At 35.8% G+C, this 13,354-nt stretch overlaps 1 protein-coding gene across 1 annotated transcript in view; it reads left to right on the forward strand.

Annotated features, from left to right (window-relative positions):
- adamts3 (ADAM metallopeptidase with thrombospondin type 1 motif, 3) overlaps positions 1 to 13,354 on the forward strand; it is a 118,202-nt gene that overhangs the window by 72,363 nt on the left and 32,485 nt on the right. The window contains exons 16-17 of the mRNA XM_067406536.1: positions 7,812 to 7,892; positions 11,153 to 11,316. Coding sequence (XP_067262637.1) covers positions 7,812 to 7,892; positions 11,153 to 11,316 — 245 coding nt within the window. The remainder of the gene's footprint in view (positions 1 to 7,811; positions 7,893 to 11,152; positions 11,317 to 13,354) is intronic.

The raw sequence follows: 13,354 nt of genomic DNA on the forward strand, positions 1-13,354 counted from the left end.
TATATTTTCTATCAGGTTAAACTGATTATTAGTCACTCAAATCTCTCAGCATCGATCGCGTATATCTGCCATGTTTTGTAGTTTTTAACACTTTTTACTCGTGTTTGTAGTTCTGAACTGAATCCTCGTCCAATGAGCAATGGGTTGTGGGCAATATTAGCCTCTATAGTGTGCACGGATCCACACTTCGAAAATCTACCGGAAATAGTAGACCATCCGGGGACTTTTGGCATACTCTTTTCAACATACTATGCTTTGAGGCACACTTATTTTAATCTCACATACTATTTTGGATGGATAGTATGGACATTAGAACGCAGCGACAATCTTTGCAATTTAACATGGCAAGGGCCTTTAGATTAGACTGACCAAATATGATGTTGATCTGATTAAATCTCTAGGAGGAGTTTAAGTACAATGTCTGGAAATGGCAAAAACTGCAAAAATTTGCAAAGAAAATTCTAAATATCTGACTTGTGTCTACTTTCATACTTGTATGTGAAATGTAGCATGGGGGCACTTCCTTGAATTTTTATAGGTGCTGCTATCGAGCCATTTTGCCACGCCTAATTCTGAAACCCATATCAAATTTTTGCCGCTTCTGACACGTGTGCAAAGTTTCTTGAGTTTTAGAGCATGTTTGGGCCCTCAAAATGCGATACATTTTGAAGAAGAATAAGAAACGGAGCAATTCCAATAGGGTTTTCACACCATCGGTGCTCAGTAAATACACGTCAAATAGCAAGCCAAGAACATTAACATTCAGGACCACCGGGCTGCTTGACACACAAGGTGCTCGGCTCACCTGTAAACACAGAGATACAAATAAACAACATTTATTGCATTTATATGAACTCACAGAGCTTCCCTCAGGACTTAAATTTCTACTCCATCTCGACACTTTGCATACAAACTGCATATGGTTTCCTTTTAAATTCTGTCTCTGAGTTTCCCAAGACACGCAGGAGAGGATCCTTGTTTTGTTGCAAGTCTCACTCCTTTCAAATTATCTGGCTTTTATTATTCATTCATTCACCCGATCGCACTATATGGCGATTAGCCAATCTTTATCATTGACATTGTTACAGAGAGAGCCAAGTACCATTGGCAGTGAATTCAATATGAACTGAACAACATATTAAAAACCAGAACATGCTGTACCCAGGGGATCATAATAGATGCTCTGCTTTGGGTAAAGTCAGATGAAGCTTTTATTTTAGCTGCCCATCACAGAAAAGCCATCAGTTTTGAGGGGGAGGGGTGTCATTACTATTCAGCCAACTGCAGTCAGGGAAGAAAGCATGGTAGTGATCTAATTGGTTTCCTTAAGCAACCATCACTTTACTTTTTAATGGCGTTTTCCAGTTGTGCAGCCTAATGGGAGCTTGAGGCTCACACCGGAATTCATTTATAAATAGATGCCCCCACAGTGATTGCATTTTCAAAGAAAGTTTTAATTATATGTTTTGGCACATTGTCACTATGGCTGGTACCAGTACTGTAGTGCAGAGGTATTCAATTAAAGTTCTAAAAGAGTCCAGCCTTGAAATTTCTGTCCCAGCAAGGGTCCAAGGAGTCATAATAAGATGACTTTGTGTTTAAATAACGGCACAATTGCGATACTCACTTTGATGTCTATCCTACTTTACACTTTAAGATTTTATTTTATTTTTTTACCTTTTCTGAGCTATATGTAAATATTGTAATACCAAGAATAACATTTTATTTGCTTTATGGAAAATATAAATGATAGATGGAAAATATAAAAGGAATAGATTAACATCTAATAATGGGCTTTTCATTTATCTTTTAAGCTTCTCTGGTTTGAGGACTGCCCACTCTGCATCTCAGTTACAGAGATTTGTCATTGCAGCAGATACAGACTAGCTTTCAAAAATTTGTTAAAGAATCCTAAAAAAAAAAAAAAAAATCATGGTTTCCACAAAAATATTTTATAGCACAACCGTTTAACATCGATAATAAAAAGAAAGAAAATAGAGATTCCTGATTACAAAAATCAGCATATCAAAATAATTTCTGAAGGATCATGTGACGCTGAAGACTGGAGTAATGGCTGCTTGAAAATTCAGCTTTGCCTTCACAGGAATTACACATTAAAATATTAGATAACCATTATTTTAAAATTGCAAAAAAAAAAAAATTACCATTTTTACTGTATTAGTTTGATCAAATAAGAGCAGTCTTGGTAAGCATAAGAGACTTCATTTAAAAAAAATGGGGGGGGGGGGGTGACGCTGTGACGCTGCCTCCGTGGCCTTCTTCTGGAAACCCCTCTTGGACTTCCTGCACCCCCCCCAAAATTCTCTTGGGAGGGCCTATCAGGTTCCCATCAGCAGGCTCGTGGACTGGAGCCCCCTCTGGGCTCGGGGCGGAGACTGGGATGGCACTTGGCTATGACCAGAAATCGATCAGCCAGGGATCCTCCAAGGGCACTAAAGCGGACCTGGGCATGGCGGCCATCTTGTGACCAGGCTTGCAGGCTGGGGCTTTGGTTTCCTCCTCTTTCCACGATGGTCAAGGGGGATCCGTTGTGGACCAGCACCCACTCAACGAAATCCAGGAAGTTCCCCCGAGGCCCATCTCCAGGCAGGCGTCCTTTAGTCTCAGTATTGAGACCTGCCTGGAAAACACACAGAGGCTGGTGTCATCATAATGAACTAAAGGTACCAAATCCAAATACCTCGAGGGACAGATCCCTCTGGGAGAGGAGGAGAATTTCCACTGCTGCTAGATCCATTTTAGTAGGTCAGTTCTTCTGTCACACGTTGTTGCAGCAAAGGATGAGATGTAGGATCTAATTGCAGCAATTTACACGTTTTAATGCCCAGAACTCAGAATCACTCGAACAGGAAACAGAACAGCAACATATACATAACAGAGAACTGACAATCGAACTGAACAAACACAGGGCTTAAATACACAGTGAACAGAAGATCTAAACGAGACTAACTAACAAGACATAGCTGAACTCAAACACTAATCAAATCAGGAACCATGACAACAAACAAGTGGCGGGAAACTGAGAACAAATAGGAACATGTGACCAAAGAAAAACACTCTAAACATGAATTAAACAGAACAAAACAACTCAAACCGTGATACCCAGACTTTGGAACAGTTGTGTACCAGATATAATGGCTTCACTGCAAATCCCCACAGCACAATTCTCATACTACTGAAGCTTGTTGTTTACACTTGCATGAAACTGTGACTGCGTGCAGAGCCTGTCACAATATATTGTCACAATGCATATCATATCATAACATGTTTTTGCTTGTTCAACCAACCTGCATGCATGTTGATAATGATTTTTTGTCTCAAAGCAATGATTGTATAGTAGCCTGTCCAGTTACTAAGCAATTATTGAGGACATGAAACATCTCTCCAGTTTTTCAAAATCCATGTTTTGGGCTACTGGGGGCTTTTTTTAGGGCAGGCTCAATAGAACCCTATTGGATTGCTTGATCAATTCTTCTTCTTCTCCTAAATGAATCGCATTTTTAAGGGCCTAAACATACTTGAAAAACTCATGAAACTCATGTACATGTGTCAGAAGTGAAGAAAATTTACGTCTGATATGGGTTTCAGAATTAGATGTGGCAAAATGTATCGATAGCGACACCAACAAAATTTCAATTAAGCGCCCTTCGCGCTACGTTTCACGTACAAGTATGAAATTCGGTAGACAGATGTAACAGCCCAAAACCTACAAAAAAGTCCCTGGGACCAAAATCTGAAAACTCAACAAGAAGTGAGAAATTTTTCGAATTTTCTCTGCAAAATTTTTTGCAGTTTTTGCCATTTCCAGACATTGTACTTTAAAAAACTCCTTCTAGAGATTTTATCAGATAAACATTATTTGGTCAGTATAATCAAAAGGCCATTAAATGTGAAAATCTTGAGTTTTTGCTGAAGAATGTGTCACAAAACAGGAAGTTGTTGTAACTCTGGCATACAATGTCCAATGCCCCAAACTTCACATGTTTTACTAGAATCCTGTCCTGAAGACATGCCAATATTCAGTTACAGTCATAGCGCCACCTGCAGGCAACAGGAAATGTCATGTTTTACACTGTGATTAACTCCTCATGAGAGGATATTTAAGCAGAACAATATTATGTTTGGTCAGTCAAACCTTTAGCGGCCTCAGCGATGTTAAATTGCAAAGATTTTGAGTTTTCATTGAACGGCGTTTCCATAGTGGCCTGACAAAGTCTGATGTTTTGCCATGAAACAGGAAGCTGTTGTAAGTCAGGCATACAATGTCCGACCTGTCCCAAACTTCACATGTTTGATAAGAGTTCTGGCCTGAAGACATCTACATAGCAATATTCAGTTACAGTAAAAGCGCCACCTGCTGGCAGCAGGAACTGTGGCATATCAAAATGACTTTGCCATATTTCTCCTGTTTTATTATAACTCATGGTTTCTTTTTAACTCAAATTTAGTGCTGTATTATTATTATTATTATTATCATTATTACTGTCTCTTTTATTTTATTCTTTACTTTGTACACCACAGTGGTCAACTTTCATTGTGTTTATTTTTGCTTTATAAATAAATACATAAATTAAATGAAAATTAAATGTACCCACTTAAATGAATGTCACCCACTGTTCACTGTTTTCCTATGGTGAGGGCCCTTTCAACGCTGCTTGCAGCTTTAATTATTAGATTGTTTTTATATCCGAAGAATCCTTTTGCTATTGCTTTTTTTCCTTTTTTAAATTAGCTGATGCTGTAGTTAAATTAATAGCACATAAGAAAAGAAGCAAATGGAGAATGTATTAAAAGACCTATTTTCCTCTATCAATCCTATTCGTTTAACTTCACGGTGTGTTATACTTGAATTCGAATGCACATAGGGCAAGGGGCTGACATCTTTATAATGGCCCTGGAAGGGTTGTATAGCCCTGAATATACATTGGCTAATTTGAGGGATGTGGGGGACTTTACTGCATATAGTATTTCAGAGCTGTGTCTGCTCTGATACAAAACTGATGTGATGATTACTTATGTTAAATTAATTTTAGCCTAAATATGCAAATCAGGTTCTTAGAATAAGTATAAATCTTCTTCGGAACCAGGCATTGGCACGTACAATGTGGCTCTGGCATAATGTTTCATTGCAGTAATTCTCCCGAGCTTCCTAATTTTACTATTACATAGACACATACTGTACAATCACAACAGATCCTTTAAAATGTCATTTTGGCATGTGGCATAAAGTTCTATACAATGGCAGTAAAACACACTCATGCTAATGCATAAATAGTCCTCGCACAGATGGCAGAACAAATGTGGCAAAGAATATAAATTCATGTGTGTGTTTGTGTTGCCTTTGTTGCATCTGAAAGACATTGCATGTGGCATGATTAAGACGATGTACATTATTGTATAGGGCCAATCTTGTTTTTGGCATGATTTCTAGCTTCAGTCTTTCAGATGTGCCTCTGTTTTTGTTATGAATGCAACTTTAATTTGCATGGTGTCTCAAGTGTTGTATTTACTTCTGACAATGAATTACTGTTTCATTCTGACTCTAACCAAAATTTGCATCATGATGTTGTCATAAAATATGTCATAATGGGTGATTGTACACAATTTGACACTTTATATCACAAATTCCTTATGTTGTACTTATTATCATTACTACTTTTAACACATTGTCTGCATGAACTAAATCAGCATTTTTGACCTTTCTCTAACTCAATCTTATTTTATTTTCAATTGATCACCTTTTTTAACAGGAAAAAAGTTAAGCAAGAGATCCCAAAAAGAAATCCCTGTGTTGGAAAACACAACCTGCAAGTATCTTTATTGTCTAATCCTACACTTGTCTTTCCTGCTGTACTGTACTGACCGTAGCTTGTAGCTTTAAAGGAATATTCCGAGGTTGATATAAATTAAACTCTATCAAGTGCATCTGGGTAATGCTGTCGATTACCACAAAAAAATAACTTTGATTCCATGGCTTTGTTTATAAAATACAAAGACAAACCTGTTTTCAGTAATGCACTTACAATGTGTGCACATGGGGCAAATACATTGAATAGTTTAGAAGCAGAAATACTGTATGAAGGTCATACTTTTTTTGAAGCACTTGAATTATTCAGTAAAATTGAAGTGTAAATCATTCCCTGGATGTCTAAATCTTTTGTTTTTCATTTTCAACAAAATTCCTGTGAGTGATGTTTGTTTCATGTAAATTTCTGGACAAATACATCATTTGCTGATAAATATCATGTGAAATTTGACATTTGACCATTTAACCTTGGATTTACCAGCTTTTGAAACACACAAAAAAGTTGGTAAGCAATTCCATGACACCAGTCATGCTAACATATATACTGTGACTGCATATTTTAAACAATTCGTTGTTGTGTTTCCATTATAAATACATTACTGTATAAGTGTTTTTCCTTTGTATTTACAAAATGATGGACATTAATTTCTCTAGTAGACAGCATGCCACAGATAAGCTTGAGTTGGATTTTACTCAGAATCTTCCTTAAAGGATTGACATAAAATTGTGTTGTAGTGCAAACTCAGCTTGACTTAAATGACCTCTGACTTAGTAGACAATTCTTTCCCATACAATATAAGTCAGTGGGCTCCAATGCTGTCCGGACCCCAACATTCTTCAAAATATCTTCTTTTGTGTTTCATACAGGTTTTCATTTTAGGTGAACTTTCTCTTTAAATAAAGGTGTTGAAGAGCTTAATAAAAAATGTCCATATTTCTAATATCAAAATAGGATAAATAATATGGAAATAACATGAAACCGAGTAAATCTAATAAGATTAGTATATAAATATACTCTCTTTCTCTCCCTTACTCACACATATTCTACAGCATCCCCCTAACCATCATCACACACCAACCACTTTTTCTGTCCATCTTTTTTAATCTCTCTTTCTCTTTCCTCAACCATATTTTATTCCTGCTCCTTTTAGGCCTGAACACTAACCTCATCTAAACTAGGATTACCCAGCACCCCCCTCTTTCCCTGCAGATGTCTTCCTGTCCACATGAATTGATGATAAAACCTCACAACAGACACTGCCTTAAGTGACTCGATCCTCCAGTGCAATGATTAGACTCCTGACCACCGATTTACATCACACCGATGTCTCAGACAGGCAGTCTAGCTTTGGATTAGAGGCATGTCATTGAAAAAGAGTGTAGGATGACTTAACAAATCCTTCTGATTCTAAAGGGAAAACAAGAGGAGCCTTCTTGCTGCCGAAAGGAGCTCGGAATGTATATCTGAATGAAACGGAGGATTTTAGAAATGTGATGGGTGAGTGGTATCATGCTTTGCAGAGGAATGGGCATTCGTAGAGAAGGCAAAATTAGTGTTTTTGTGTTCTCGTGTGATGTTTTGCAAACTGACTCAAGGCTCTGCCATTCAGCATCCTTCTTAATTAGCCTTATATAACAATAGCTCATGGTTTTTCAGTCTTGTTTCGCCTGACATTGTTATTTGAGCTTCTGAAGGATGTCATCTATTCACATGGGTGAATGTGTGAAATGAATGGATGTGGAACCTTCTGTCATGTCTTGATGTTTTTCCCTTGTAGGCTTGTCATGATCCTGCTAGATGGACAGTTGCAATAGTCAGACTGTTCAGATCCAAAAGCTTTAGTGATGTACCACTGTAGAAATGCCTTCTAGTGATGAGATGCCCACCTCTGCAAAGATCAAACAGTAGTAGAACTTCTTAGCTAACTAATTGCTTCTGCCATCTCTCCCTTTGCCTTTTTTTTTTTTTTTCACCGTTGCAAAGGTTACCTAAAGATGTTTCTCATTCCTCCTGGGGCTAGACATGTGATCATACAAGAACATGAGGCTTCTCCTCAAATTCTTGGTAAGTGAAATCTGTCCTCATGTTTCCCAGGCTAAACAGCAAGGAGATCAAATGCATGCTCATGTATTCTGTGCACAGTACAGGTAGCTGTGCTTAATGGATCCATGGCACTCTAACACATATCCATCGCACCTATGTATTCAGCTTGTGCATTTGCCTGGAAGTGCATTAAACAGAATTATACTCACAGATTTTAGAGACAATCACTGTCCACCACTATTTTTCTGTGGCATTGTGGACCATAGTCCTAAAACCTGAAAGGGAATGAGCATTTTTAAGCCGTGGGTTCCTTCTGGAATTTACATTGGCTTTTTAGAATAGCAGTTTTCAAGTTATGAGTAAAATCATGTTTCATGTTTTTTAAGCATTTGAGGTATGAATGTATGTAATTAAATTAATGTAGAACAAAACATGAACCTTCCTGTAGCTTAAACTGTAGAGAATGGCAATGGCCAGGGAAAGGGAAGTGTACCTTGAAAGCAATATAAATCGTTTTGGATAAAAGCATCTGCCAAACTCCCAAGTGTTAGTTCACCACATTAAAATGTCCTGATTATTTACTCACCCACAGGCCATCCAGGATGTATATAACATTCTTTCTTCAGCCGGAGAGAGTCCATTTTGATGATCCAAATTCTATAGTCAGCTTCAAAGTAATCCACATGACCTTAGATGACAAATAAGGGTCTTCTCTAGCTAAATGAATTTTCTGGAAAAAAAAAAAAAAATACAAATACAAATTTCTACATAAATATTCACCTTGGTCCAGCCCAGTGCTTCTATGGGATGGTTTAGTTCACATCCTCTCGAGTGATGTACGCACATTGGGAAGATCACGCTTGACGTAGGCAGCAAGAACCACACCATTGTTTACAAGAGAAACGTGCAAAGACTACATGTCAAGCACCCTTCACACTGTAAAAACAATTTTGAAGTTGGAGGAGTATGTTTTTTCCCAGAGGAAGCAACCTTTTAGCTTTCACAAGATTGAGGCCTCCAGGACACAACACGAACAGACCATTTATGCAAAAATAACATGTTAACTAATGATCCTGGAATGTTTTCCTCAAAATCCTTAATTTTTCTTCAACTGAAGTCATCTTTGATGGCCTGAGGAGAGTAAATAATCGTGAATTAGTCCTTTAATGTAAGGGAAAGTTTCTTCAAGTAATGTTAACCACAGACTTTATTAAATTCATAAATCAAAACTGCTATTCTAAAAACACATTAGAAATCCTGAGCCACCCATGGAGAATTAGCTTTCCGGCATGACCTGCTAATTTACATTGTGGCTGAACAATTCTGTTTGCCATAAAAATGTAAGCATTTCATTTCGATGCCATGTGAATAAAAGCTAGTTTTTAATGCTAGTTCTTTTTTTTTCTAAAATCGCTTTTTTTCTTTGAGGCCCTTTCTTAATCAAGGTTTCATTTTTTAGTCTCTGAAGTGTTAAAGTACTGTAGAGGGAAAAATCATCCTGAGCTTCACAGTCTCTTTTAACCATACACAGTTAAAAGAGGGAAAGACAAAATGATGTATTGGTCCATTTAATTTATTCTATTCATTTTTAAGAAGCCCATACAGACAGCACTTTGCACAATTAACACTTTGTAATGCACATAATTGAACAAATTGAATTGAAGTCTTTTTTATTCTAAGAATAATCCCCTTCTTGAAAGTAATTTTCTTTGAATGAACTCTAGGATTTTGAATATTACTCCATGGTAGTTGAACTTTTAATTAAACCTAACCTTATTTTAATTAGCTAGATACAGTAAGTTGTTCAGTGCCTTACTTTACTGCCCCAGTTAACCTTCCAAGAGGTCTTCCAAAGGTAATGCTTCTGTTTAAATAATACTTTCCTTTAGGGGTGCTTAATAACTAATTAACACAAATTTCAGATATCTATATAACTTAACTGATTGCAATAATTAGATTCTTTTGCATGTCAAAACGCTAAAGTTTAGCAATTTCCGTAAAACAGAAGACTTAAGAGTAGCATATGCTAGAAAGAGCAGATTACGGAAATCTTTTGTTCACCGGTCTGTTATATTAATGAATCAGAGTTGGGCGTCTCAGTAGGCCTCAGGGTTCTGAAAAAAATAGAAATTACCAAATTGATGCACCTCAGCCAGTCATGTATTTACGTATTTATGTATTGTTTTTTTTTTTTTGGTGTTTAGTGTATTGTGATGTATTAATTGATGTGGTATTGATGTGGATTAATGTGAGACAGTAAACGCTGTGGGAGGCGAGACAAACTGTTGGAAGAAATTTCAACAATAATGTGAAATTGAAATTTGAATGGTGCCTTATATGACCAGTTTCCGTCTCCATTAGATTTTATTTTTTCTTCACATATTTTAGATTTGTTCTTAAGATAAAAAGCATTTACGTGCATGATAGTTATATATATATATATATATATATATATATATATACATGAACGATGAGTTAAGTAATGTGTATTACATGTGTGTTCCCATCAGTAGCATCCTTGCTTGCTCTGATTAGTTTTGATTAACACCTTTAGCATTTATTCTGACCAGGTCAGTCTATTTGTCAGTCATCAAATGACCAGGTATAATAAACCACTTTTATTTTCAGCACACAAAACTAAAAATTGATAAAACAAACAAACAAAAAACAAATGTGACATTCATTTTTCAACTTAAATTTCAATTTGTCCTTCACACAAATCTCTAATGTGGCTTGTAATATAGCTCACTAGTTGTATGGACTATCTTTATGAAGGTTTTATTGTGTTATTTATTCATTTATGTATTTATTTTATTTATTTATTCTGAGCTTACAGCTCCTGGTCACCAATCACTTTTGTTGTATAGAGGAGCAAAACCTGTTTTTCATTCCATTGAAGAAATTTTCATTCTTGTATGAAAAACAACAACAACAAAAACCCACAATTTCATCACACTAAACATGTAGGAAATCAAAGGTCAACTTTGATTTCATTGCATCAAACCTTTTGCACACTTCTGCTTCATGCTGTACATTCATTAATATTTTAAAACATTCCAGACAATGCACCCCATATTTAATGTTCTGGAACCTAATCTCATTTTTCACATTACAAGTGACATTTGATGACTGGTGATTGTCCTGGCATGCTCACATCAAAACATCTGTTTTGATGGCTGATACAATAGCTTAATTGAACAGATCTTTCAGCTTGATTCAGATCTTTTGTTAACTTCTAATCCCTGAACTGATGAAGAGTTGTAATTAATCTTTGATTGCAGCTATTAAGAACCAAGCAACAGGGCATTACATTCTCAACAGCAAAGGAGAGGATGCAAGATCTCGGCGCTTCATTGAAATGGGAGTGGAGTGGGACTACCTTATTGAGGATGATGTCGAGACTCTCCACACTGATGGTCCACTACATGATGCAATTGTTGTTCTGGTAAATAAGCTTTTTGTAATCTAATTTGAATCTTAAAAATGTGGTATGATTATTAAGTTATTATTTATCAAATCTCAAAATTAATATTAATTTTAATACTGTACATTATAATGTGGTGATGCCTTAAATTTATTGATAATTGATTTTTGTTTTTGTATTATTTAAAATTATTTATTTAGACAAAAAAAAAAAAATATATATATATATATATATATATATATATATATATATATATATATATATATATATATATATATATATATATATATATATATATAATATATGTGGCCGATGCAGTTACTGTACATTGAATGGGTTTATAGCTAATAAGCGAGACACTTGCCAGAAGTACTTTTTAAATTAATAATTAGATATAAGTATAATATAATTAGTATTAGCAGCCTATTATAAATAAAAAGTAAAATGTAATTATAATAAATATAAGTAGTCTATAATAAATAAAAAAATATCAGTATTCTTTAAAAAATAAGTTGAAATTATGCAAATTAATGACTTTAACAAACACATAGACTATCGATTAACAATCTCTGATAGTTGCAGTAAGTCTACAGTACAATTTAGTTTTCGTAAAAAAATAAATTTCCCTATCGGGAAAATTAATACTATGAAATTATTTTTAGTTACATAGGGGTAGACATCAACTTTTCTGTGTTTTCATGTTTTATTCAGAAGATATGATACAAAATACTGTGTTCGTGTTGCTAATTTGAGTGAGATGAGTTGGCTAATGAGATGATCATGCAATGTGAATATTATCATGAATCAAAACACAAACCATGTTTTCACGTTATCTACATTCTAAGTACATGAGCAGCTGTATCCGGATTGGGCATATTTCATAACTACAGGATGAACAGCGTTTTATGCCAATGTCGGATATGTTATCGTCATCTTATTAAAACATTTCATGTAGAATGATTTTATCATTTCAACTTACCTAGAGTGTGTGGCTGATCATGACACATGTTGCTGATCCTGAGCTGTGGCCATCAAATGTGTTTTATCTGCCAGCAATCACTCTCTGCTTAAAACACTGAGGTATTCGTTAACAATACAAGTGTAATAGGAGACTCATTGCAGTGTGGGCAGCTCATTGATGTAACAGCATTTTCTGAGTTTGCTACTGTGATGAGTAAACGGTTTTGCAAGCTTGCAGCCATACATATTCATTAATAAGTGTTTACGCTGCTGTGAGGACCGACAGTCGGTTGCACACTGTGAGTTTAGAAAGTATTGGGATTCACTGTCAAATTTCATTGATTGACATAACCATTGCATGGGGCAAGTTATAATATATCATACTCAACATATACTCAGACAATAGATATATAGAATATTGATTCAAAATATTGAGTTTCTGTTCAATATCATTCAATTAATGTGTCGTAAATCTAAATGTTCACAGTACATTGCTATTCTTATGGTGGAGACGTTGCATACACAGCATCGGTATTAAAGCGGTATTAAAGTAAATGTGTTCAAGATAGGTTCAGCTGAACGCGTGTAATCCATGTACGCTATATTGTACAGCAGCAGCATGTCTTACTTGCTCACAGCAGCGTGTCGTGTATGTATTGGCAGTAGCAAGTCCTGTACTTGCTCTGCAGCAGCAGCAATAATCAACAGCAGCAGCAGCAATAAAAGCAGAAGCAGCATAGCAGATCTATTCCGCCAAGACCGAACATATAAACAGTGTCATACCCATTACCATGCCAAACACTCCTAGAGTTTTCATGACAGAAATATATATACAGTTGTCCTCAAAATTATTCATAGCCTTTTTAAATATGATCAAAGAAGGCTGTGAAAATAAATCTGCATTGTTCATCCTTTTGATCTTTTATTTAAAAAAACATTTGGCAGCAAACACTCAAGATGAGTTTGGCACACACAGAAATAAAAAGTACCCATGTGTACAATGAAATATACTGCTGGATCTTTAATATTGTGGTCCTATTTTTCTGTCGGAGATCCTGGACATCTTGTTCAGATACATGGCATCATGGATTCTATCAAA

This window comes from Chanodichthys erythropterus, chromosome 13 (assembly GCF_024489055.1).
Source record: "Chanodichthys erythropterus isolate Z2021 chromosome 13, ASM2448905v1, whole genome shotgun sequence".
NCBI lineage: Eukaryota > Metazoa > Chordata > Actinopteri > Cypriniformes > Xenocyprididae > Chanodichthys > Chanodichthys erythropterus.